This window comes from Neoarius graeffei, chromosome 28, assembly GCF_027579695.1.
Source record: "Neoarius graeffei isolate fNeoGra1 chromosome 28, fNeoGra1.pri, whole genome shotgun sequence".
NCBI lineage: Eukaryota > Metazoa > Chordata > Actinopteri > Siluriformes > Ariidae > Neoarius > Neoarius graeffei.
Genome location: NC_083596.1, coordinates 44961163 through 44987036, shown reverse-complemented (window position 1 = coordinate 44987036; position 25874 = coordinate 44961163). Strand labels below are relative to the sequence as shown.

At 41.4% G+C, this 25874-nt stretch overlaps 1 protein-coding gene across 1 annotated transcript; it reads left to right on the top strand.

Moving 5' to 3' along the window:
• Nucleotides 1–16029: 16029 nt before the first annotated feature.
• Nucleotides 16030–19496, top strand: LOC132875680 (cytolytic toxin-beta-like). Its single transcript, XM_060912629.1, has 2 exons — nucleotides 16030–16147; nucleotides 18721–19496. The coding sequence occupies exons 1-2, from the start codon at nucleotides 16048–16050 to the stop codon at nucleotides 19494–19496; spliced, it is 876 nt and encodes a 291-aa protein (XP_060768612.1). The 5' UTR covers nucleotides 16030–16047.
• Nucleotides 19497–25874: the final 6378 nt, after the last annotated feature.

Genomic DNA, 25874 nt, shown 5'->3' with positions numbered 1-25874 from the left:
TTGAGTTTACGAAAGAAGTCCGAGGGAGAACGGGGTTTTGTCTTAGCAGCGTGGCTACAGGCGCTGATAGCAGCGAGTATGTGAAAGCTTGGACTGTTGCTTGACCTGCCATTGCTACTGTTCACACACAGGTAGCATGCCCGCAGCTTGGTCAAGCCCCTCCCCCTCCCCCCATGGCCCGCCCCCACCCTCTACCCTTCCCCGCCTCCATGCTTCTCATTAGCAAAACGACGCACTGGGAAAAGGGCTGAAATGGGGCTTTCTCCCAGTAGGCTATATCTATGTGCCGAGGGTTCATTTTGAGAAAGCCTGCGGATATAACATCCAGAAACCTCCACGAGCCCGTTTAAAGCATCAACAAACCACCATGCCATGGGTCCTTTAAGTTCAACAAAACACAAGGATGAACTACAAATTGCTGTGAATTTTTCTTCCATAAAGCTGTAAAATTATTTTAATTCTGAAACTGAACTAAATTTAAGACACATGGTGTGTTTTACAAAAATAAGTCATTGCAGAACTTCAAAAGGAAAAAGTACAACATTTTCTGGTTAGCACTTTTTTTTTTAAGACTGTGAAAACTGTCAGTGCTAAAAGAAGGCAACTGGACTTGCTTGAAATTCTTGAACATGTTTCACCTCTATCCGAAAGGCTTCTTCAGTTCTGTCTGACTAGAGGGGAGTTCCAGGTATTTATCCTCTTGTGTCATCCTCACAGGATGACAGAGAGAATCGATGACCCACAGATCACCCTAATGACTCTCTGGGCTGCTAACACTGTTCACACCTAGCCCCCAGTGACCTACACCTACAGGATGACTCAGCAACCCAGGTGACCTTAACGACTCTTCGTAGGGTTGATTTTTGATCCACTAGAGGATAAATACCTGGAACTCCCCACTAGTCAGACAGAACTGAAGAAGCCTTTCGGGTGAGAGGTGAAACGTCTTCAAGAATTTCAAGCAAGTCCAGTTGCCTTCTTTTAGCACCTATGGTTTACCATGACCTGGATAACTGAGAGTCTTCACAGTCAAGACTGCGAAAAGGTATTTGTATCAGCACTGTGTGTATGCGTGTACAGTTAGGTCCATATATATTTGGACACTGACACAAATTTTGTATTTTTACCTGTTTACTGAAACGTATTCAAGTTAGTTATATAATGCACATGGACATAAAGTCCAGACTTTCAACTTTCATTTGAGGGTATCCACATTAAAATTGGATGAAGGGTTTAGGAGTTTTAGCTCCTTAACCTGTGCCACCCTGTTTTTAAAGGGACCAAAAGTAATTGGACAATTGACTCAAAGGCTATTTCATGGGCAGGTGTGGGCAATTCCTTCGTTATGTCATTCTCAATTAAGCAGATAAAAGGCCTGGAGTTGATTTGAGGTGTGGTGCTTGCATTTGGAAGATTTTGCTGTGAAGAAAACATGCAGTCAAAGGAGCTCCCCATGCAGGTGAAACAAGCCATCCTTAAGCTGCAAAAACAGAAAAAACCTATCCGAGAAATTGCTACAATATTAGGAGTGGCAAAATCTACAGTTTGGGCCATCCTGAGAAAGAAAGAAAAAGCACTGGTGAACTCATCAATGCAAAAAGACCTGGATGCCCACAGAAGACAACAGTGGTGGATGATCGCAGAATAATTTCCATGGTGAAGAGAAACCCCTTCACAACAGCCAACCAAATGAACAACACTCTTCAGGAGGTAGGCGTATCAATATCCAAATCTACCATAAAGAGAAGACTGCATGAAAGTAAATACAGAGGTTTCACTGCATGGTGCAAGCCACTCATAAGCCTCAAGAATAAAAAGGCTAGATTGGACTTTGCTAAAAAAGCCAGCACAGTTCTGGAAGAACATTCTTTGGACAGATGAAACCAAGATCAGCCTCTACCAGAATGATGGCAAGAAAAAAGTATGGCGAAGGCATGGAAAGCATACCACATCATCTGTAAAACATGGCAGAGGCAGTGTGATGGCTTGGACATGCATGGCTGCCAGTGGCACTGGGTCACTAGTGTTTATTGATGTGACACAGGACAGAAGCAGCCGGATGAATTCTGAGGTATTCAGAGACATACTGTGTGCTCAAATCCAGCCAAACTGATTGGTTGGCGTTTCATAATACAGATGGACAATGACCCAAAACATAAAGCCAAAGCAACCCAGGAGTTTATCAAAGCAAAGAAGTGGAATATTCTTGAATGGCCAAGTCAGTCACCTGATCTCAACCCAATTGAGCATGCATTTCACTTGTTAAAGACTAAACTTCAGACAGAAAGGCCCACAAACAAACAGCAACTGAAAACCGCTGCAGTAAAGGCCTGGCAGAGCATTAAAAAGGAGGAAACACAGCGTCTGGTGATGTCCATGAGTTCAAGACTTCAGGCAGTCATTGCCAACAAAGGGTTTTCAACCAAGTATTAGAAATGAACATTTTATTTACGATTATTTAATCTGTCCAATTACTTTTGAGCCCCTGGAATGAAGGGATTGTGTTTTAAAAAAATGCTTTAGTTCCTCACATTTTTTTTTTTATGCAATCATTTTGTTCAACCCACTGAATTAAAGCTGAAAGTCTGAACTTCAACTGCATCTGAATTGTTTTGTTCACAATTCATTGTGGTAATGTACAGAACCAAAATTAGAAAAATGTCTCTGTCCAAATATTTATGGACCTAACTGTATGTGTGCTGTACTTTCCCTTCTCAGCAAGTTTTTTTCCCCTCTGCGTCCATTGTAATAAGTTTAGGAGCCCCTGAAGGTTTAGAAGTGTAATATGGAAATGTATATATTTACCCAGACTGCCCCCCCCCCAAACAAAAGGTCACACAATATTTTGCTGGACCACCTTTAGATATCACACATAATCTCACATCAAATCTTGTTAATTTGCCTTAGAATAGTGTTGGTTAATTTTATGCACATTTTTGCTCAACACACTCTGGTGCAAAAAGATTTCTGTTGGATAGTGCATGAAAGTAGCTTTATTTTATCAATATATAAAGACTTTAAATGAAAGATGGAAGTATTCACCATACTGTAACAGTTACTCATTTACCAGCAATACATTCAGCTACTTCCTGAATCAGTGAATCAGCTTCACTGTTATTTTCCCACCATCTGGATTAGTTAACAACTAACTGACAAGCAAACTCTAAAATAAAGTGATTTTTCTTACACAGTGTTGTTCCAGTCACATTCAAAGACCTTTCACAGTTGTGTGATTTACTGGCATGAATTGGGTCCTAACTCTGAATTATCTTTAACACTTTTGTGGCAAACGGAACCTCGGCCCAATTTTTTTTTTTTTTTGCCCTTGGGTGCATTAGAACATTAACCACTCAGTCCAGAACTCTTTAACCAGTTACTATTTCTTTATGATTAGTGTCTTGACAAATTGTTCGGTTGTGTGTATACACAGCCTCTGATTGTTTTTTTAGTTTCCTAGTCTCAACTTTCTTCATCATATACAGTGTCCTCCACAATTATTGGCACCCCTTGTAAAGATGAGTAAAAAGGGTTAGAAAAAATCTGACCATTTTGTCCCAGGTCAAGTAATGATTTAACTTAGAATGGTGTACTGTGGTTGATCAATATGTTAAAACATCGCAATTGTCCCCATTTCTCACATGAAAAAAAACCATTAACTCTGTCAACCCTGATCTTACTCCTTCCATGGAGTTCGTCTGATTTCTACATGTTCCCAACTGTGCAGATTATGTTGTTAGGATTTGGAATATCTTGCTGGTATTCTGCTACTCTTTCTTATACTCTGTATGAACATTTCACTGTGCCTACATGTACAGATGTTATTAAATATGTTAAATATCAGAATAAAGAGCTTACTTACAAGTTTTCATGTGCTCAAAGCGCATCAAAATGGGCTAAATCCTGGAACCGTGTTGTATTCAAGACTATCTAAACCGAGACCAAGTTATGGGCAAGGCCAAAGTATATTGAGACCGAGTCAAGACCAGGACCAAACCAGTGAGTGTGAAAGTGGGGTGGGGTGACAGCTGTTAAAAGGAAGAAAAATTTCATATTAGCAATGATAATGAGTCACATTATTGGTGTCATTTGAAGCAGGACAATTTACATCCCATCATAGTAACAATGTTAACTAAGAAATCAGACAATACACAGGCAATTTAGTGAAATCCCAACAGTTGTGGTCTTGAAATAAAATCCCCAGTCCTCTATATCGGAGACCGAGACAAGACCAAAAATGCAGTCGATTCTGAGATGAGACTGAGACCTTCAAAAAGTGGTCTTAAGATCGGTCTTGAGTACTACAACACTACTGTGGACTCCATCCTTTTTCTACACAGGGCAGCCAACCACCAGACTAAAAAATACACTATGGACCTCAACCTGTAGGATCCTATTTTGTTAAAGTTCACCTTTAAGAAATGATGAATACATGCATGTCTTTATTTAACAGAAAAGAACACCCTTTGGAACAATTCGTCATTTTGTTCAGTAGCCTCAACCCAGACGCTGGTTTATTAGGCTGGGAGACAATAGGCTAATAAATGTATTATGCAGATAGAAAAAACCCTGACTCACACATCACTACAGTTTAGTCTCGCATTTACCATCTGGTTGTAACTAATACTGTCTTCAACTGATATATGAACTCGTATAACTCGTATTTCCATCATCGTATCTCTGTTTTGAAACACTTTCTGAGGTGTCACAACAAGTCTCTACCATTCTGCATATAAATACATTGCAGGACCATGTTTGGAAACAAATATGATGTGATTATGATTATTATAATAGTCTATGAGATTATGCAAACTCTGCCTCCAAAATGGTGTCAAGAACAGTAGAAGTCACGTGACTGAAAACTAGCTATAGACATCACTGTGGTCTACATATTGGTACTTACACCTCCTATTACTCCTTCATAATGTTGGGTTTCATTATTCAACCAATATGCATTGTAAAAATATAGCTTGCTGACAACAAATTGTTTTCCTTGTTTTTTACAGTAAAACTGAAATGTGATACAAAAATAAAGCTTATTACAAACACATCAGTGTGTTGTGGTTTGTTTCTATTGGTTTTCCAGCAGCTGAGCTCAGACACAGGCTAATCTCAGTTTAGCTAACTCCAAATAAACAATAAAGTGTTTACACGAACAAAACTTGTCATTTTCGTGATTACAGTGTAAAATGTCAGTAAAACATTGCTTTACAACCTACAGCGGTGTATTTCTGAGGTACAACAAAATAAAAAAGAGCTTCCGTCTTCTGCGTCTCCACTCCACAGAAATGGAAATGAACTGAACTGAAGCTGCAGTACCCATTGTAGACAGTAGGTGGCGGTATTGAGGTATTTCACTCATGTGACCAAGTCATGTGATGCTGCCATTTTGGACGGCACGGCTCAAATCAGTTTGAATGCGAGGAAGGCGACAAACAAAAAACATAAAAGAAAAAGGAGCGAGATGCAGAAAACACCTTCACTATCCAGCGACGTAGGGCATTTACAGGGCGAGCAGAGGGAGAGGTATTTGCAAAAATTGAGGTTAGCAGGCTTAGAGAACGACGTTTACCTGCTTCCACCAGGATTGTTCACTGACAGCTAAGATTTGTTCACATTTTCATTTACTTTCGGTCCTCAGGATAAACAAAATGTTATTAAATGTCATTGAAATAACTTCTTAGTCTGTTGAGACATGGCCCGTTATAAGTTTTTCCTTTACTGTATTTACTAGTTTACTGAGCGCGCTCCGGGGCTGGCCGGGGCTAGCTAGCGCTCCGGGGCTGGCCGGGGCTAGCTAGCGCTCCGGGGCTGGCCGGGGCTAGCTAGCGCTCCGGGGCTGGCCGGGGCTAACTAGCGCTCCGGGGCTGGCCGGGGCTAGCTAGCGCTCCGGGGCTGGCCGGCGCTAGCTAGCGCTCCGGGGCTAGCTAGCGCTCCGGGGCTGGCCGGCGCTAGCTAGCGCTCCGGGGCTGGCCGGGGCTAGCTAGCGCTCCGGGGCTGGCCGGGGCTAGCTAGCGCTCCGGGGCTGGCTGGCTCAGTAAACTAGTAAATACAGTAAAGGAAAAACTTGAGACTGAAAGGTTTTAACAGTCATCCAAATGACTGAACGTAAACATTGCTACAGCAACATACTAGGTACTATGATGTTGACATTAGCTAGCTTGCCGTCCAAAATGGCGGACACCGGGGCGTCACGTGACCCTGTGACGTCAGGTGAAATACCTCAATACTCATGTACAGGGCAGAACCTTTAAAGACATCTTGATATCTGGCAGTGAGAGGGTTAAAAAAATAGTGACGTGGTTGAGACTGAAAACGAAAGCGAAAAATTCCTGTATTCTCGCACAGTTTGGATAAAAATCGCTGTAAGTGTGATTTTTTTTTTCTGCTTAAAAACACAAACATACATACATATATACACATAGTGGGCCAATGGACTGCTAATCCATTGTGCTCTGCATGTGTGGGTTTGAATCCCACCCTTGTCGCAGGTGGGTCCTGAAGAGGCTGTGCATGACTCTGCATGTTTGAAGAACACATAATAGAACACTTGAATAAATCTGTCTTCAAATTTGATGTATATATTTTCCCAAAACAACATGGAGACAATTTTATTTCTGTTATTTTCTAACTTGACTATCAGGAAAAAAAAATGACACCATGTGAGTAGCAACCAAATGAACATGTCCAACCCTGACCATGTTGAGGAAGTTCAGACATTACTTTTTTTTTTCCCCTCCGTGCTCTCACGGAAGGCGGTCGCATTCTCTGCTCTCCTCTCCTTCCTGCTTGTGCTCTTTGTTTCATCTCGTCTGCCTATACTTTTTTTTTTGAGAGACTCTCTCCGCATTGAATTTCTAAACTAAAAAGCATGGATTTGATAAACTGGTCTCCTAACGAAATTGACAGTTTCTGGGTTCGGGGGAACCCACCTGTCCTGCCGGAATGTCTGTGGAGGACATTGAAGATATCTACCTATTCGGAACCATGATTACAGGACTTTTGCTGATTGGATTAGGCATTGCCCTGGTATATCGAGGAAATCAGACAACGGTGACAGCTGTTCAAAGCCCCACAAAGCTGCCCGATATGATTGGAGTGGTGGGCAAAGCTGTTGGCACTTGGACTGTGGACATTCAGAACTTTAACCACAAAATGGTTGTTATCTCAGAGCAGCTTTCAGCTTTGCAAGGAATACGTATTTCGTATGGAATCAATTTTGTGCCAAAATGTTCATACAATACTTTTGAAATATCAAACAAAAATGACAAATCAAAATACAAAAAAAAGTCAATTTTTTTAGACTGGCAAACAAATTATTCGTGTAATCGTGCAAAATATCAGTCTATTACTCTTCAGAAACCTTTTATTTTTGTTCCGCGTCTTTCTCAGTTTTGTTTGATGTAATTTATTTTGGTTGCGATTCCAGCTTTCTCGTTTGCACTCCCTGACTTTTTGCTTGCAGTTTTGGCACAAACTTCACGTGTGGGTGGGCTGTCCAGGAATGCATTCCCATTGGGTAACTTGTGTTTGACTGACAGCTACGCTCAGCCATTCCCTACTCGGATTCTGACTGACTGTTTGACGAGTGACCAATCCATTGACGGTAAACAAGGATAGAGTGGACTTCAGTGGTGACTATGATATTGAATTAATTCAACAAAGTGTAAGTGTGGGACAAATGTGTTGTATGTGTTGCAGTAGTACACATTATGCAGGTGTTTCGTGGCAAGTCAAATGTTAGACTTAGCTCCACTACCCAATATAATAGCTGTCTTGCTAACATTAAACGCACCTGCATAATGTGTACTACTGCAACACATACAACACATTTGTCCCGTACTTACACTTTGTTGAATTAATTCAATATCATAGTCACCACTGAAGTCCACTCTATCCTTGTTTACCGTCAATGGATCGGTCACTCGCCAAACAGTCTGCCAGAATCCGAGTAGGGAATGGCTGAGCGTAGCTGTCAGTCAAACACAAGTTACCCAATGGGAATGCATTCCTGGACAGCCCACCCACACGTGAAGTTTGTGCCAAAACTGCAAGCAAAAAGTCAGGGAGCGCAAACGAGAAAGCTGGAATCGCAACCAAAATAAATTACGTCAAACAAAACTGAGAAAGAAGCGGAACAAAAATAAAAGGTTTCTGAAGAGTAATAGACTGATATTTTGCACGATTACACGAATAATTTGTTTGCCAGTCTGAAAAAATTGACTTTTTTTGTATTTTGATTTGTCATTTTTGTTTGATATTTCAAAAGTATGAACATTTTGGCACAAAATTGATTCCATAATTTCGGAGACCAAATGGAATTGAATTGAACAGAATGGACGAAATGGACAGATATGGATGTGTAAAGACTGCGTCTGTTCGAAAGACCAAACAATCTCTATCTTATCGACATTCGGCTCCCTGAACAGCACCAGCCTTGATCAAGGCCGTTGCTGGGACAACATTTCCCCCAGAAGGTCACTGCTGGGAGACACTCTCGCATTCCTTCCTCAATTTTCCACGGTCGCCGTTTTTCACCCCCAGTGTGACAAGCGGGTGCGTGACCAGCGCCGCTTGCATGGCTGCAGGAGCGGACGGCTGCTTGCTTGCGCTGGTATACCTCTACCTCCTCCCCTCCCCTCCTACCCCCTTACCCCTTACCCCCCACCCCTGATTGCCCCCTCCTTCCCCCCTTTCCCCCCCTCAAGTCCCATGTTTTAAAGTGTACTTGTGTTATTGTGTGCTTGTGCGGAGGTTTTTAAATGCTCCCACACTGTACTCCTGATAGGAGCATAGTGGGGGGGGTGTTCTTTTTTCCTCATCTTTCCTCATGTTACTACTGTGTACTGTGCAAGAAAGTCCTGGGTTCGAGCCCAGCGGCTGGCAAGGGCCTTTCTGTGTGGAGTTTGCATGTTCTCCCCATGTCTGTGTGGGTTTCCTCCGGGTGCTCCAGTTTTCCCCCACAGTCCAAAGACATGCAGGTTAGGATAATTGGTGGCTCTAAATTGACCGTAGGTGTGAATATGAGTGTGAATGGTTGTTTGTCTCTGTGTCGGCCCTGTGATACCCTGGTGACTTGTCCAGGGTGTACCCCGCCTCTCGACCATAGTCAGCTGGGATAGGCTCCAGCTTGCTTGCAACCCTGTAGAACAGGATAAGCGGCTACAGATAATGGATGGATGGATGGATGGATGGATGGATGTCAGCAGTTAAATGATTCAAGTGGTTTGTTCATTTTCCAGTTCCTCAAAAATGTCAGTTTCACACACAGACACACAGATATTTCCCAATCTATATGCTTATAAAATAGTTCATGAAAACTTTTTATGGTGTCAAAAGGAAAATGGTTAATGATCTGAAGAGTTGGGGCTCTCTCCAAGTCTCTATGCAAGACAGAATCTAAACCATTGAAATGAATATCTTGCCTTTTGATATTTTCTGTTGTTACTGTAAGCTGACATGAGGCCTTGTGGTTCCAAAGCTCAATTTTTACCACTGCTTTCCAAATTAGACTATTGCAGCCAGGGCTGCTAACAGCTTTGGCTGGGCCCGGGACAAAATGCTCTGAATGGGCCCCCCCCCCGGCCAACCCACCCACACACACACACACACACACACACACACACACACACACACCTCTCTTATCCCAGTCTCTACTCACTCCAACCCTTAAATGACAGGTATTCAAAAACCATTCAACCGGTTCACTGAATCTTTCCCCCCTGTACTATGACGGAATAAGCGGTTACTGTTATTTTGTATCCTTTAACCGAACGCCATTAAATGTATTCCGTTACGCCCCAAGCCTGCATGCGACAGCCCCCGCAATGCCTTCCTAAACTCGTGGATAGTCTACTATAATCACGCGATTGGGGTGCTCTTGAAGGAGCAGCGATGGATGGGGGATTTTGGGCAGGGCTGGGGGCGAACATAGTATACTGTGCGTGTGTACTGTCCAGTGCGAAAAGCAGAAAAGAACACACCGCTTGAGAAGCGGTGGGATATGATTGCGGGCTAATGTGAATATTCTTAGCTTCAATCAGATATATGAAACACAATGTTATTAAGCCGTTATGGTTATGAAATGATTCAATGCCCTGTGCGTTTGATATGGTGTTCAGTGTTCACTCTCCCCTCGTTTGTAACATGAATTGCATGCCGCACATGCCTTGGTTGGGGTTACTTTACGGGGCTGGAAAAAGTTGGCTGTGTCTTACCTGGCTCATACATGTCAACCTTTGGTCAATCAAACCTGTATAACCAACCTCCAAAATCCGTATTTCCCTTATAAAATCCGTATAAGATGCAAATTAAAATAATTTACCTAAAATTTGAATGATAATTAACAATGATATATCCCAGTTACTTTTTATTCAATAATAATAACAATAAACCTTCAGAATGAATACAAAGCTCCAATGTTTGACAAAAACACAGTGTTATCAGCGTAGTTACGAAGGAAATACTTCGTTGTTTGGAGACAGGTTTCACCGAGCAGCTATTATGCGTGAGACTTCATATTAGCCACACAGTCAGGAAAATCTGTTCGTAAAATTATGTTATAATGACCAAATACAATGAAAAGTATTTTTCCAGTCTCACCTGTGAAAGGTAATCCCATGTGATCTCGTTTGGACGGTAAACCTGTTGGTACAGTTAAACGCAGCACATGAATGAGGCATCTTTATTCTTGGCTACTGTCTAGACGCTATACCAGACACGGTTGAAAAATCTCCACTTTGCCACATCCAATATGGTGGCAAGGATGACGTATGATTCTACGCAGAAGGCGGCGTCTATGTTTGTATGTCTATGACTTCACGGTTGGCGGGATTCTCGCAATGCGGTGTGCGCATGATCAAAAGTGGAACAAAGTCTCGCTACCACAAGATAACGCGTGATTTCATAAGACTCTTTACTGGCTGGCTGTGGTGTACAGTATGTTTGTAAATGTTATGCGCTCCTTTATCATTGTGGGAATTGATTATAGCTCTAAATAAATATTGAAGTTTTTTTTAAAGAACCCGTATAACTTTATTTGTACGCCCGTATACTACATTTATTGAATCAAGTCCGTATAAAATACGGACATTCCGTATAGGTTGACATGTATGCTGGCTCAGCTGCCCCACTGCCTTTGCTAGTACCTGCTGCATCATCCGAATCTTTTTTAAAATATTTATGCAGTGAGCCCCTGAGTCTCTTGGTTTCTTCCTCTATTTTTCTCTTTTCTTTTCTTTTCTGTGCTCCTGACTTGTGCATGTTGGCAAATGGCACGCACGCTGATTGTCGAAGCGCTATGATCGAACGATGTCGTTTTTTTCCCCTTAATCAAAGAGTCAGACCAAACCATTTTTGCATTAGGCATGGTAGGGGGTTCTTGACGCCTTTTTCAAAGACAATAAAGGCAAAAGATCTAGAAATCATTTATTGAATGCAAATAATAAATTGCAAATCAACACATTTTGAAATGAAATAAAATAATTTAATCGCAACTTCATGAGAGCCCTGTTCTGCGCCCCCCCCCCCCCCCCCCCCCCATTCCTGGGCCCGGGACAACATACCCGTTTGTCCCCCCCTGTCGGCGGGCCTGATTGCAGCTATGAAGACACTATGATTCACAAGTTCTATGCTGGCTAAGAGAGGTGGTACATGTAAAACCACACAGATGAGACGACTAATTGACAGAGATATTTGTTTGGCATGCTTGTAACCTTCTTTCAGTTAAATCCTTGAAACTTATTGTCACACTATCTTTGTGGGTGGTGGAACACTGAAGCACTGGGACAGGTGGGTTACTTGCAGGGAAAATTTTATTCATGCTTTTCAGCTTTAAGTGCTGCTTTTCTTACACACACACACACACACACACACACACACACACACACACACACACACAAACATGGCATGCAGGGAAGCTCCCTCCATGTAAGCCCCCAGCTGTCTGTCACTGCAAGATACACACACATGCACCATTAATTTGACACAGATGTGATTGTTTTGCCACTCACCTTCCCCAGCCTCATTCTCCATTTACAAACTGGCGCTTAGCCACGCCCCCATTGCCACACTTATCTTTGCTCATTCATCCGCTCTCTGTTTTTCATAAGGCAATCCTGATCAGTAATTTTCCATCATCCCTTGAAGCTACCCTATCACATCCAGAAAACTCAGCTTCCTGAAATTACATTTTCCAATCATATCCTTACAAAACACTCTTGAAAATGGATATATACTCATGGTTGTCTTTCAGGAAACCGAGAAACATCTCTGAACAGCTCTCTCTGAGTCAGTGACTGTCACTCCCCAATCCATGAGGCAGAGGACTTACATTTCTAGACCACTCATACTTTGTCAGTTCAACTTTGTTCAGTACAGACAAATCAAAAAATTGTCACTCACCCTATACAGGCATAGGACAAAGAAATATCCAGCTTCATTATGGAAATATCATAGTTAACTCTGTTGATGTTTGGGGAAAAAAACTGAAAAAATACTATGTGTAACGAGTGTATTTCACAAAAGCGCTCCATTATGGAAAAGTTATCACTTTCAGTTAGGTGGGAAACCAATTCTATTTCCCCTGTGGGCTCATCAAATAATCTCTATTTTCGGTGATTTGATTGATGATACTGTACTGTGTGTGTTTCAAGAATATGATCTGTCAGGTACCTCCTACATCCTCTATCTGTGGCTGAGATCTGCAATGAAAGCATATACAGTGGTGCTTGAAAGTTTGTGAACCCTTTAGAATTTTCTATATTTCTGCATAAATATGATCTAAAACATCATCAGATTTTCACACAAGTCCTATAAGTAGATAAAGAGAACCCAGTTAAACAAATGAGACAAAAATATTATACTTGGTAATTTATTTATTGAGGAAAATGATCCAATATTACATATCTGTGAGTGGCAAAAGTATGTGAACCTCTAGGATTAGCAGTTAATAATAATAATAATAATAATAATAATACATTTTATTTATATTGCCCTTTACATCCAAAGATCTCAAAGGGCTACAGGTTAAAAAGAGAAATTAGAGTCTAAAAAGAGAAACTACTAAAAAGAGAAACTACTAAAAAGAGAAGCTACTAAAAAGTGGGACTAAAAGTTTTATTAAAAAGAAATGTCTTTAAATGTCTTTTAAAACAGTCAGTGGACTGTGGTGCCCTCAGGGTGTCAGGGAGGGCATTCCACAGCCTAGGTGCAACAGTGCAGAAGGCCCTGTCTCCCATTGTCCTCAGCCTGGTTCTAGGGATCTGGAGAGAGTGAGTGGAGCGGAGGGAGCGTGGTGCGCTATGTGGGAGAAGAAGTTCTTTGAGGTGGGGGGGGCATGTCCATGGATACATTGGTGTGTGAGGAGGGAAACTTTGTATTGGATGCGGGCAGAGACAGGAAGCCAATGGAGTGAATGGAGGATAGGGGTGATGTGCTCGTATTTGCGCACTCTCATCAGGATCCTAGCTGCAGAGTTTTGGATGTATTGCAGCCTCTGCAGGCTCTTGCTAGGGATCCCAATGAGAAGTGCATTGCAGTAGTCCAGTCTGGAAGAGATAAAGGCATGGACTAGCTTTTCGGCATCTGAGAAAGAAAGAATGGGGCGGAGTTTGGAGATATTTCTGAGGTGGTAGAAGGAGGTCTTACAGAGGTGGTTTATGTGGGATTCAAAGGTAAGTTGGGGATCCATTTTTACACCAAGATTGGTGACTACAGATGAGAGGGGAATGTTGGAGCCAGAGAAGTCAATGCTGAGTATAGGTGATGATTGAATCTGGCGAGGAGTGCCAACCAGGATGGCTTCAGTTTTGGCGCTATTGAGTTGGAGGAAATTTTGCCCCATCCATGCCTTAATCTCCTCCAGACAGATGGTGAGTTGGGACGGGGCTAGTTGTGATGAGGAGGGTGGAGTTGCATGTTTGACATTGACATAGAGCTGTATGTCATCAGCGTAGCAGTGGAATGAAAAACCATGATGACTGATGACCTGACCAAGGGGAATGAGGTAAAGGATTTGAAGGTGATATTAGAGTCAGGTGTTTTCAATCAATGGGATGACAATCGGGTGTGAGTGGGCACCCTGTTTTATTTAAAGAACAGGGATCTATCAAAGTCTGATCTTCACAACACATTTTTGTGGAAGTGTATCATGGCATGAACAAAGGAGATTTCTGAGGACCTCAGAAAAAGCGTTGTTGATGCTCATCAGGCTGGAAAAGGTTACAAAACCATCTCGAAAGAGTTTGGACTCCACTAATCCACAGTCAGACAGACTGTGTACAAATGGAGGAAATTCAAGACCATTGTTACCCTCCCCAGGAGTGGTCGACCAACAAAGATCATTCCAAGAGCAAGGCGTATAATAGTCGGTGAGGTCACAAAGGACCTCAGGGTAACTTCTAAGCAACTGAAGGCCTCTCTCACATTGGCTAATGTTAATGTTCATGAGTTCACCGTCAGGAGAACACTGAACAACAATAATGTGCATGGGAGAGTTGCAAGGAGAAAGCCACTGCTCTCCAAAAAGAACATTGCTGCTCATCTGCAGTTTGCTAAAGATCACATGGAGAAGCCAGAAGGCTATTGGAAAAATGTTTTGTGGACAGATGAGACCAAAATAGAACTTTTTGGTTTAAATGAAAAACGTTATGTTTGGAGAAAGGAAAACACTGCATTCCAGCATAAGAACCTTATCCCATCTGTGAAACGTGCATAGTAGTATCATGGTTAGGGCCTGTTTTGCCAGGACAGCTTGCCATCATTGATGGAACAATGAATTCTGAATTACATCAGCGAATTATAAAGGGAAATGTCAGGACATCTGTCCATGAACTGAATCTCAAGAGAAGGTGGGTCATGCAGCAAGACAACGACCCTAAGCACACAAGTCGTTCTACCAAAGAATGGTTCAAGAAGAGTAAAGTTAATGTTTTGGAATGGCCAAGTCAAAGTCCTGACTTTAATCCAATCGAAATGTTGTGGAAGGACCTGAAGCGAGCAGTTCATGTGAGGAAACCCACCAACATCCCAGAGTTGAAGCTGTTCTGTACGGACGAACGGGCTAAAATTCCTCCAAGCCGGCGTGCAGGACTGATCAACAGTTACCGAAAACGTTTAGTTGCAGTTATTTCTGCACAAGGGGGTCACACCAGATACCGAAAGCAAAGGTTCACATACTTTTGCCACTCACAAATATACAATATTGAATCATTTTCCTCAATAAATAAATGACCAAGTATAATATTTTTGTCTCATTTGTTTAACTGGGTTCTCTTTATCTACTTTTAGGACTTGTGTGAAAATCTGATGATGTTTTAGGTCATATTTATGCAGAAATATAGACAATTCTAAAGGGTTCACAAACTTTCAAGCACCACTGTAGGGTACCCTGGAGTCAATCGATGCCAAAGCACCCCTTGGAGAAATGGGTCAGACCAATACAGGGTTCTAGAGGGAAGGTGACACACATTTATAATGCTCTGTTTCACCAGAACTCTAAGGAATGTGCAGTAGAAAGGATGTGGGGAAGGATCCTGAACAGAAATGGTCTCAAACCATTAGGGAAAACTGTACAGGAAAATGAAGTAGTGTCTCCAAAAAATCTTGCACATCAACCCATAAACATCAAATAAATACCCCTTTAAAACATTTTAAATTGAAACTAGTCTCACAGCCTGACTGCACACGCTGCCTAGATCAGGCAATTGGAACAACAGTGCACATGTTTTGGGAGTGTATACCAATCAGACTCTTCTGGAAAGATGTATTTTTTACAATCTCATAATTACTTGACACCAACATACAACCCAATCCCTGCATGTCCCCACATATTGATAATAAATGTACAAACAATTTATCTCTCTCTCTCTCCTTCTCTCTCTCTTCCTAAGAAAGACACATAAATACATAAATAGACTGGCAGTAATAAGACAAGTGAGAATCACCTGTCTGAACACACACGCAGTGTTTTTGCATTATCTTGTTCCACACCTGCATTTCTTACAAATGTGTCATTTTTAAGGCTGACTGCTTACAACAGCCCCTTACAACATGACTACTGTGAGAGAAGATACAATAGAAATAGCAGCTCTGGGGAGACCATTTCAACTGGGAATGCTGTATGACTGCAGAAAAGATGCAATCGTACCAGGTAAAACAATTTGTAACTCATTGTGATTCAGCTCTTTTACTGAATACTGGTCTGTTTAATATAATGCCACTGTATGACACCGTATGATCTGTGTAACAGGATATCCAAAAATAACTGTAAGTAATTGATGATTTGAGCACCTGAGCTGTGATTAGCTTTAAAGTTAACAGGCTACTGTTGTAATAGCTAGTAGTAACAAGTGAGCAACACTTCTAACTCTCGATGTTAGTTAACTACACAGCAAAATCCCCAGTGTTGAATTAACACCCAGAGTGTTGATTTAACACCCTACTGCAGGGGTCATCAAACTACGGCCCGCGGGCCGACTCCGGCCTGCCACCCCCCTTTGACCGGCCTCCCAGCCTCTCTGCCCCCCACCACTTGAACCGGCCCTATGAGGCAATCCCCAAAAGTGGTCATGGCCTATTTTTTTAAATTGCTTTATGGCAAATAATAACATGTCTGCATCTTGTATTTTGTTGATTTTATCAATTAAAATTGATATTTAGTTATAAAATGAACTATTCATATTTTCCAAATTTTCATCATATGCTCGCTGCTCGCGATCAAGCAGTGACAGGCAGCGCACGCGCAGAGAACTGTCAGTGTTCAGGACAGCAAAATGGCTAGTGGTAAGTGAAAAACTGACAGAGAGTGCAGAGTTTTTAAAGAACAGTGGACCACTGATTATCTTTTCGTTCAGTGTAAGGACCGTGCAGTTTGTCTTGTATGTAAAGAAAGTGTATCGGTTTTCAAAGAATATAATCTGCATCGTCACTGCGAAACCTGCCACAAAGAGTATGCTAGTTTGCGAGGGCAAACAAGAGAAGACAGGATTCGGAGGATGAAATGCGGACTGGCTGCACAACAGAATGTATTCCTTCACCAAACCCAGATCAACCAGGCTGCTGTCTGAGCTAGCTATAAGGTAGCTCACCTACTAGCTACCCATGGAAAGCCGTTTACTGATGGGGACTTTGTTAAAGTATGCATGCTTGCTGTGGCCGAGGAGGTGTGTCCCGACAAGAAGGATGCGCTCAATGCGGTGAGTCTCTCCGCACCTACTATGAGCAGGTGAACCGAAGATTTGGGGGACATCGTGTATGACCAGCTGAATGAGAAAGCGTCAGAATTCGAGTTTTTTGCTTTGGCCATGGATGAGAGCAATGACGTGCAGGACACAGCACAACTGCTGTGATCTATTGCTCATATTATTATAATTTCACTGTTTTTTAAAATGTATTTATTTTATAGGCCTATTTATTTGACCTTTATTAAGTGCTGCACACAATTATTATTAATATTATTAATAATATCAACAGACCTACCTACAATTAATAATTTTCCACTCACCTTTGCCAGTGTCAATCACCTCAACTAGGCAGATGTTTCTTATCTTGACAGCTTTGATGTTATTTTTATTAGAAAATAAATAAATTTAATATCTGTGGTATTTCAAATTAAAACAAAGTGTGAAGACTCAATTACTACTTTTGCAAACCACTAGTGAAGATAAACAAATATGTGCCAGGAATCAAGTGTTGATATAGTAGTGTGGATATAGTAGTGTGGATATAGTAGTGGGGATGGCTGTGCCAGGCTAGTAATCTCTGCTACACAATGAGGCCTGCTGGTGGTCATATTTGTCTGGGTCATACAATTCTATGTTATATAGCTGACCCGACCCCGGCCCCCCATCACAGTCAGGAACGACAATGTGGCCCCCAGAGAAAAAAGTTTGGTGACCCCTGCCCTACTGTGTTTATATAGGTCCAACTGGACACTAGTCTGGCTAACGCGACAAAGCTCTACGAGCTATTGGTCTGGCCAAGATATTAAGCCCAACCATTTCCCAGAGCCCGTGGTTGACCCGCCTCCCTGAAATGCCTCAGTTTGCTACTGGTCGAAGCCAGAAAAGGCTGTGACGAAGCTTAAACCAATCACATCACTCTTTCCTCTGACGTATGTGACGCGACGGGGCTAACTGGTAGATTAAACTCTTACCGAAGCCGGTCGGGAGCAAGGCAAAAGCGTCCTTCCTTTCAATAAATACCTCCAGGGCTGCTCTTTGCTCCGTTTTCAATGAGAACTTCCCGTTGAATGCTTTCAATACAGCATATACCGCTGTGTTAAAGGCTTGCCGCTGCTCCATGTTCGTGATGTGAATGAAGCACTTCCGGCATAGATTCTGTAAACAATCTATAGCTTCCAGTCGCAGTTCTACTACGTCACTGCCTTGAACACGCCTCTACCCAGGGCCGTTGGAGATGCTCAAAGTTGATTGGCTCCCAATTTTTCGGGAGCTTGGAAGAGCTGTAGATAGCTTGCCTGGCCAGACTAAGCTCACAACAGGCCCTCGTGTTGCGTCACGCTTAGGATGGGCGGGCCCAGGCTAACTGGACACAGATTAACTCTGAAAGTGTTAATTCAACACTGAGGAATTTGCTGTGTAGCTACTTAACCACTAACTTTTTCCATTTTAATTACATACTTTTTTTTGTTTTGGATTTTTCTGCCCCAGAAAGATATTTGTTTCAATGAACTAAACTATTATTATTTGTCATCATTGGCAGGAATCACGCTTTGGGATCGAGAGCAGCTGCAGAACAATACAGTTGCTCGTCCTCATATTAATACAGAGTTCACAGTTGCAACTTCAGACACAATTCAAGAAAAGGCAGAGCACCTAAAAGTTGATGGTGAACTGAAACTGAGTCTTATGGGAGGCCTTGTCTCAGTAAGTGGTGCAGCCCGATATTTCAATGACAATAAAAAGTCATTTATACAAGAGAGGTTGACGCTGCACTCCAGAACAAACACCAGGTTTGAGCATCTGACTATGAACCATCTAGCACAAGGAAGAATGGATCACCATGATGTATTTAATCATGATGTCGCAACACACGTGGTTACAGCAGTGCTATACGGAGCGGATGCCTACTTTGTCTTTGATAGAGAGGTGAATTTATCTGAGCACAAAAACAGCATCGAGGGAGAAGTAAATATTGCTGTTGATAAACTGAAGATGCTTTCTTCTGCAGGTTCACAGGTAGCACTAAACCTGAATGACAAAGAGAAAGATGCAGTGAAAAAACTGAATTGTACATTTTATGGCGATTTCATGTTGCCCTCTAATCCAACAACTTTTGAAGAAGCTGTAAAGGTTTACACTGATCTTCCAAATATGCTTGGACAGAATGGAGAATGTGCAGTTCCAGTGAAGGTGTGGCTTTATCCTCTGGTCAAGCTGGACTCAAGGGCAGCCAAACTTCAAAAAATTATCACTAGAGATCTTATTCGAGCTACGGAGTCAGTAATCGAGGATTTGAATGTCACAGAGATGAAATGACTTGTTGCAAGACATAGTGGCAAAATCATTCAGCACATTTCACAATCAATTTCAAGATTTTCATCATTTTTGCATTGAGTACAAGCGAGATTTCATGACAAAACTAGGGTTCCTACTGCCAGAAATCCGTGGTGGTCAATCAGATATAAGTGCCATGCATGAACTTCTAGAAGCCCATGAGAAATTTCCTTTTAATAGAAGGGATCTTCAGCAGTGGATAACAGTGAAGGAAAAAAAATCCAACCAAGTAAAAGCACTGCTAACACAGCTCCATGAACTTGGACCAAAAGTGGATGAAGACGGAGACAAATATCTACTGGACTTGAATGTGGAGAATTTGGTTTCTTATGCTTTTACCTGTCTTCAGCACCCAGATTGCCTCATGACCAAACAAGACCTCTACCTGAACCCCTCAAAGATGAAAAGGATCGGTGAAAATCCACTTCATGTAGATTTTCAGGAAAAAATGTCAACCTCTGATGAGTGCAGGTGCATGAAGAATAATTTGAGAACTTTTAAGAACTTGATCACCTCAAATAAGAGCCAATCCACCAAATTTATTGTTCAAAGTGTGCCTCCGATGTCAGAGTATCCAGGTTCCTGCATTCTCGTGTATGAAAATGGATGTAATGAACCGATCTGTTTTGTTCCTCCATCAAAGCCAACATGTCCAAACACCAAAGGTGTCACAGATAACAGCATAACAGTAAAGTTGAGCCCCTCATGTTCTGCTACACTGGAGAGGAAAGTATTGTACAAAACGAAAGAAGAAACAAACTGGAAAATTTGCACTGTCAATCAAGATGATGAAGTTACACTGACAGATCTTCAACAAGGCACTGCTTATGAAATAAAATGTGGAGCAGTCGGGAAACTTGACTACACAGTCGAAAGTGATGCAATCACTGTTACAACTAAACATGCTGTGGTTGAAAAGGAGAGTGTATCTCGTAAGTATAAGCTGTAATCATAACATGAACCTGAATTTAGCAAAAATTCACTCCTATGTAGATAATTCGACTTTTATCAGATTTCTGATGTTCAATTAGATATTTCTTTTATATATCTTTTTAAACCAATCTTTATATTCTTTCTATCATATTCAAGATTGAAGGCTTTTTCACCTCCAGCAGGTGGTTTAAAAATAATTTTCCTTTTCCCCCCTTTAAATTCGTTTACTCGTGAAACAAAAGAGTCTCTGAGGCCCTATAGTGGCTGGCTGGAGTACAATTCTGAACTAACTATTTTTGTTACTGAATGGCAAAGAACCCAAACTTCCATTTTAAGCCTCATCTCCACACATTATATTCAGGAATATTGTTGTAACCTCAGTTTATTTTGATATGGCCCCCCCAATTTTTTTTTTTACTTATGATAAATTTGTTTTGTAGGAGTTATTTAATGATAAATAAAGGGGTGTGGATGAAGACATGATTAGCAGTTTAGGACATGATATTCGAAACTCATGAATGCACATGCTTTTCAACACTCACCCAAAGCTTTTGACAGTTCTATACAAAAGTCATGTGTTATTCTGCTGTGAAATGCTATGACATACCTTCAGCGGGGAGTTTATAACTTTAATATTAATGAAATAACCTCAGTGAACACTCAAAGTGACACAGATTTGAATTTAAACAAATCTGAATTTTAAAACTCACTGAATATTTAAGGTGTATGGGTGCAGTGCCAATCTCTGTTTCGATAGCCCTTGGCCTCTTGCCTATACAGCTAGGCTTATAGTCCTCTGAAAACCACAAGAGTTTGACTTCCCCACTCACATCTGTATTGCAGTGTGCCTTGCCAGACAGCAATAGGTACCATTTTTATGATGGTCTTTGGCATGATCCAACCATGAGTAGAACTCGCAATCTCCCAATTGAGAGGCAGATACGCTAACCACTAGGCCAGGGTAAAAAGCACACATCTGTATTTATGTATTTTGCATGAACTTCATTTAAATATTTTTTTCCAAATTTTATATATATATATATATATATATATATATATATATATATATATATCATCTCATTATCTCTAGCCGCTTTATCCTGTTCTACAGGGTCGCAGACAAGCTGGAGACTATCCCAGCTGACTACGGGCGAAAGGCGGGGTACACCCTGGACAAGTTGCCAGGTCATCACAGGGCTGACACATAGACACAGACAACCATTCACACTCACGGTCAATTTAGAGTCACCAGTTAACCTAAGCTGCATGTCTTTGGACTGTGGGGGAAACCGGAGCACCCGGAGGAAACCCACGCGGACACGGGGAGAACATGCAAACTCCACACAGAAAGGCCCTCGCCGGCCATGGGGCTCGAACCCGGACCTTCTTGCTGTGAGGCGATAGCGCTAACCACTACACCACCGTGCCGCCATATATATATATATATATATATATATATATATATATATATATATATATATAAAGTTTAACATTTAGGCTGCTCCAGAGTAGGCAGCTCAATCGAGCCTGGAGCATGTTGTGCCATTTGGAATCTTTTGCCACACCCTTAGGAGTGTGCACCTAGCACTTCAGTACGAACATGATAATAATACTGGGTAGAGCCTCCCTTTGCTCCCCAAACAGGCTCAGTTCTTCATGGTATGGCTTCCACAAAATGTTGGAAACATTCCTTTGAGATTCTGGTCCGTGTTGACACGATTGCATTACTGCAGATTTGCAGGTGGACTTTCATGCTGTGACTCTTTTGAATCTCCTGTTCTACCCCATCCCAACACTGTTCTCTTGGACAGTGGTGGAATGTAACCAAGTGCATGATGTGTTTAAGTACAAATTCATGGTGCTTGCACTTACTTGAGTGTTTACATTTTACGCCGCTTTGTACTTCTGCTCCACTCTGTCAAAGGGGCAAATATTGTACTTTTTATCCCATTACGTTTGTCTGACAGCTGTAGTTACTATGTCCTTTTAAGATTATAATTTTTCATATGCGTCCTTTCCAGGGAAACCATGTATCTCCAAATTTGGTGATTTTGAATTTGAATGTTTGCGATAAACTGAAGGATTAAATGTTCCTTTATGGTTAGAGAAATTATCCTACTACTTAGGCTAAATTGTATTAACAGATGTGAATACAAGTGGTGCGTTTTTATTTTCAACACCAGCAGTCCAAAATACCAAATCACTTAAAAACATACAAGGGGTTCAATGTAGTGATATCAACCAAATGCAGAGAGCAAAAGCATGGACGATAAAATGAGCAGAAGGTCATTAATGAACATGGACAGAATAATACAGCCTTAGAAGTCATGTTTATAGAGCACTAAATTCTATACATTACAAGATGCATTCTATATTGTACAGTTTAGGCATTTAATGAAAACTCATTCATTCAATCTCAATGCATGAGCTGGATTTAAAAGTTTTCAGAATGTGCATGCTTTTTTACCAACAGAAAAACTTGACACAGAGATTACACGACTGGAAACATTCGCAAAGGAAGAAGTTGAAAAGAAAATGGAGTCACTTCTGAATGCAGGTAAGTGGTCAGACTAGTAATTTTATTGGAAGGTGTTTTATTGCCACACACACACACGCACGAGGGATCACAGGTGATATTTTTAAGACTACATGGAAAGCTCATCCTCTGCTAAAATTTCATTAAAACGTGATAATTGAAATGTTTCCTCATGTAAACAGTTATAGTCAATATTATTCATCACTCAAGCTGAAATTCAGTACTTTAATAAATCACAATATCAAATATTCATCTCCGTGCAATACAACACTGTTCATACATTTTAAAGCAAACTGTTTTCGGTGGACAGCACAGCCTCTGGGGAAATGTCCATTGAAGCCGCTTACGTTCACTTTCAGTTTTGATAAGAATATGACGATGGAATGAAAGAACTTTGTTTGCCATTTGTTTAAACTCAGATATCAGAGGTATTTTTTTTTCTTGATTCCTATCTCCAGTGAACATTCCCCTCTGACTGAAAGTCAGAATTCATCACAAAAATAGAAATGACATTTCTTGCTTTGTTGTAGATTTTTCTGAGTTAATTCTTGCAACTGAACTGAGGCTGGTGTTGTTGGGGAGGACTGGATCTGACAAGACTGCAGCATTGAACATCATCCTGGGCAGAGAGGAGAGGAACCAGGCTGCTGCTGCATCTCTATCCACCCAGCAGAGTGAGAGCACACAGGGGGAAGTGGCTGGGAGGAGGGTGATTGTGGTGGACACGCCTGACTGGTTCTCTTCTGAACTCTCTTTGGAGGAGCTGAGACAGAATGTGGAACACTGTGTCCAATGGATCTCAGAGCTGCTGGAGAAGATAGAGAAGATTGTGGAAGGAAACAAAAATACAAGTGGGATTTGTCAGATGATTAGAAAAATGCGGAGTGAAAGAGAAGCGAATGTTGCAGCGATCAGAAAAGAGCAACATGAAATGCAAAAAAGCCTGAACACCTTTGAGCGTTATATTAAGGATTTGGAAAATGATCTAAAAACCTTAGACAAAAGCAATCTGAAAAATATGGTTCTCAAGCTGAAACAGGAGCACGAGTTAAGAAGAGATATTGGGCAATGTATAAAGAAAATGTATGACAATGTTGCAGGTCTGGAAGAAAACAGACGGTTTATGAAGGTTATTTTGCCAGAAAACCAGCAAACTGTATGGCTTTCACTGCCAGATGAGCAGAACAAAATGATTCAATGGCAGAATGAGCTAACTCAACTTAAAAAATGGTTTGAGTACCTGGGAAAGCATCATATTAATTAAAATATATATAATTTATGAGGAGGAAGCTCTCTTCCTCTCTGTGTCCTCCCACCGTATAAACCCTCAGCTGTCACTGCAAGATACACACAGCCATCATTAATAAGACACAGGTTTGATCACTTTGCCACTCACCTTCCCTGGCCTCACCCTCCATTCACAAACTGGCACTCGACCACACCCCTGCTGCCACATACTGAGCCTGTATGTTTTGTATCTAGTTATAAACCTTAGCCCTTCATATTGTGGCACCAACTGCCATCTGGTGCTCCCATCGTGCCTTGGGACGATCAAATCTTACATTATATGGGTGATAACATCAGAAGCCCACATCGGGTTCCACTTCTATCAGCTGTGAACAGAAAGCTGAGGCTGCAGTGGTCACAGGCTCACCAAAAATGGACAGCTGAAGACTGGAAAAAAAAAACATAGCCTGGTCTGATGAATCTCGATTTCTGAAGGGTCAGAAATTGGCGCCAACAGCTTCAATTCATCCAACAATGTGCATAAATTGCATGATGCAATCATGTCAATCAAGATCTCAAAGAAATGTTTCCAACATCTTGTGGGATCCATGCCACAAAGAATTGAGGCCGTTCTGAGAGTGAACGGAGGCTCTACCCAGTATTAGTACAGTTTTCCTAATAATGTGTTCAGTGAGTGTATATTAGGGGTGAAATGATGCTTTCAACTGTTTTATTTGAGTTGATTCATTATTTTACAGGCTTTACAGAAACGGTGCATTACAAATGGTCTTTAATTCAGTGATTTCAGTTAAGTTCAACGTTGCACGTGACAGCAAGGATAAACTACAAATTAGTGTAGATTTTCTTCCATAAAGCCATAAATTATTTGAATGATTTCTAAGATGAACGTTCGACTCATGGTGTGTTTTGCAAAAACAAGTGTCATTAATGAGGGTCAAAGTGAAAATGTCTTGTACAACATTTTGTGGTTCCCACATGGCACCTGCTTTTTTGAGGGTTAAAAGGTGTTTGTAATGTTGGGTATCATTATTCAACCAATATGTATTGCCATGTAAAAATTTCTTGTAGGTAAGCTGTTTTCTTTTCCTCTTTTTTAACTTTACAGTAAAACTGAAATGTGATACAAAAATAAAGCTTATTATAAACCCATACATCAGTATGTTGTGGTTTGTTTCTATTGGCTTTCCAGCAGCTGAGCTCAGACACAGGCTAATCTCAGTTTAGCTAACTCCAAATAAAGTGTTTACATAAACAAAACTTGTCATTTTTGTGATTACAATGTAAAATGTCAGTAAAACATTGCTTTACAACCTACAGCGGTGTATTTCTGAGGTACAACAAAATAAAAAAAGAGCTTCTGCGTTTCCATTCCACAGAAATGAAGATGAACTGAAGAACTTACTGAAGCTGCAGTATCCACTGTAGACAGTAGGTGGCGGTATACGCCCATGTACAGGGCAGAACATTTAAAGACGTCTTGATGTCTGGCAGGGCGGCATGGTGGTGTAGTGGTTAGCGCTGCCGCCTCACAGCAAGAAGGTCTGGGTTCGAGCCCCGTGGCCAGCGAGGGCCTTTCTGTGCGGAGTTTGCATGTTCTCCCCGTGTCTGTGTGGGTTTCCTCTGGGTGCTCCGGTTTCCCCCAC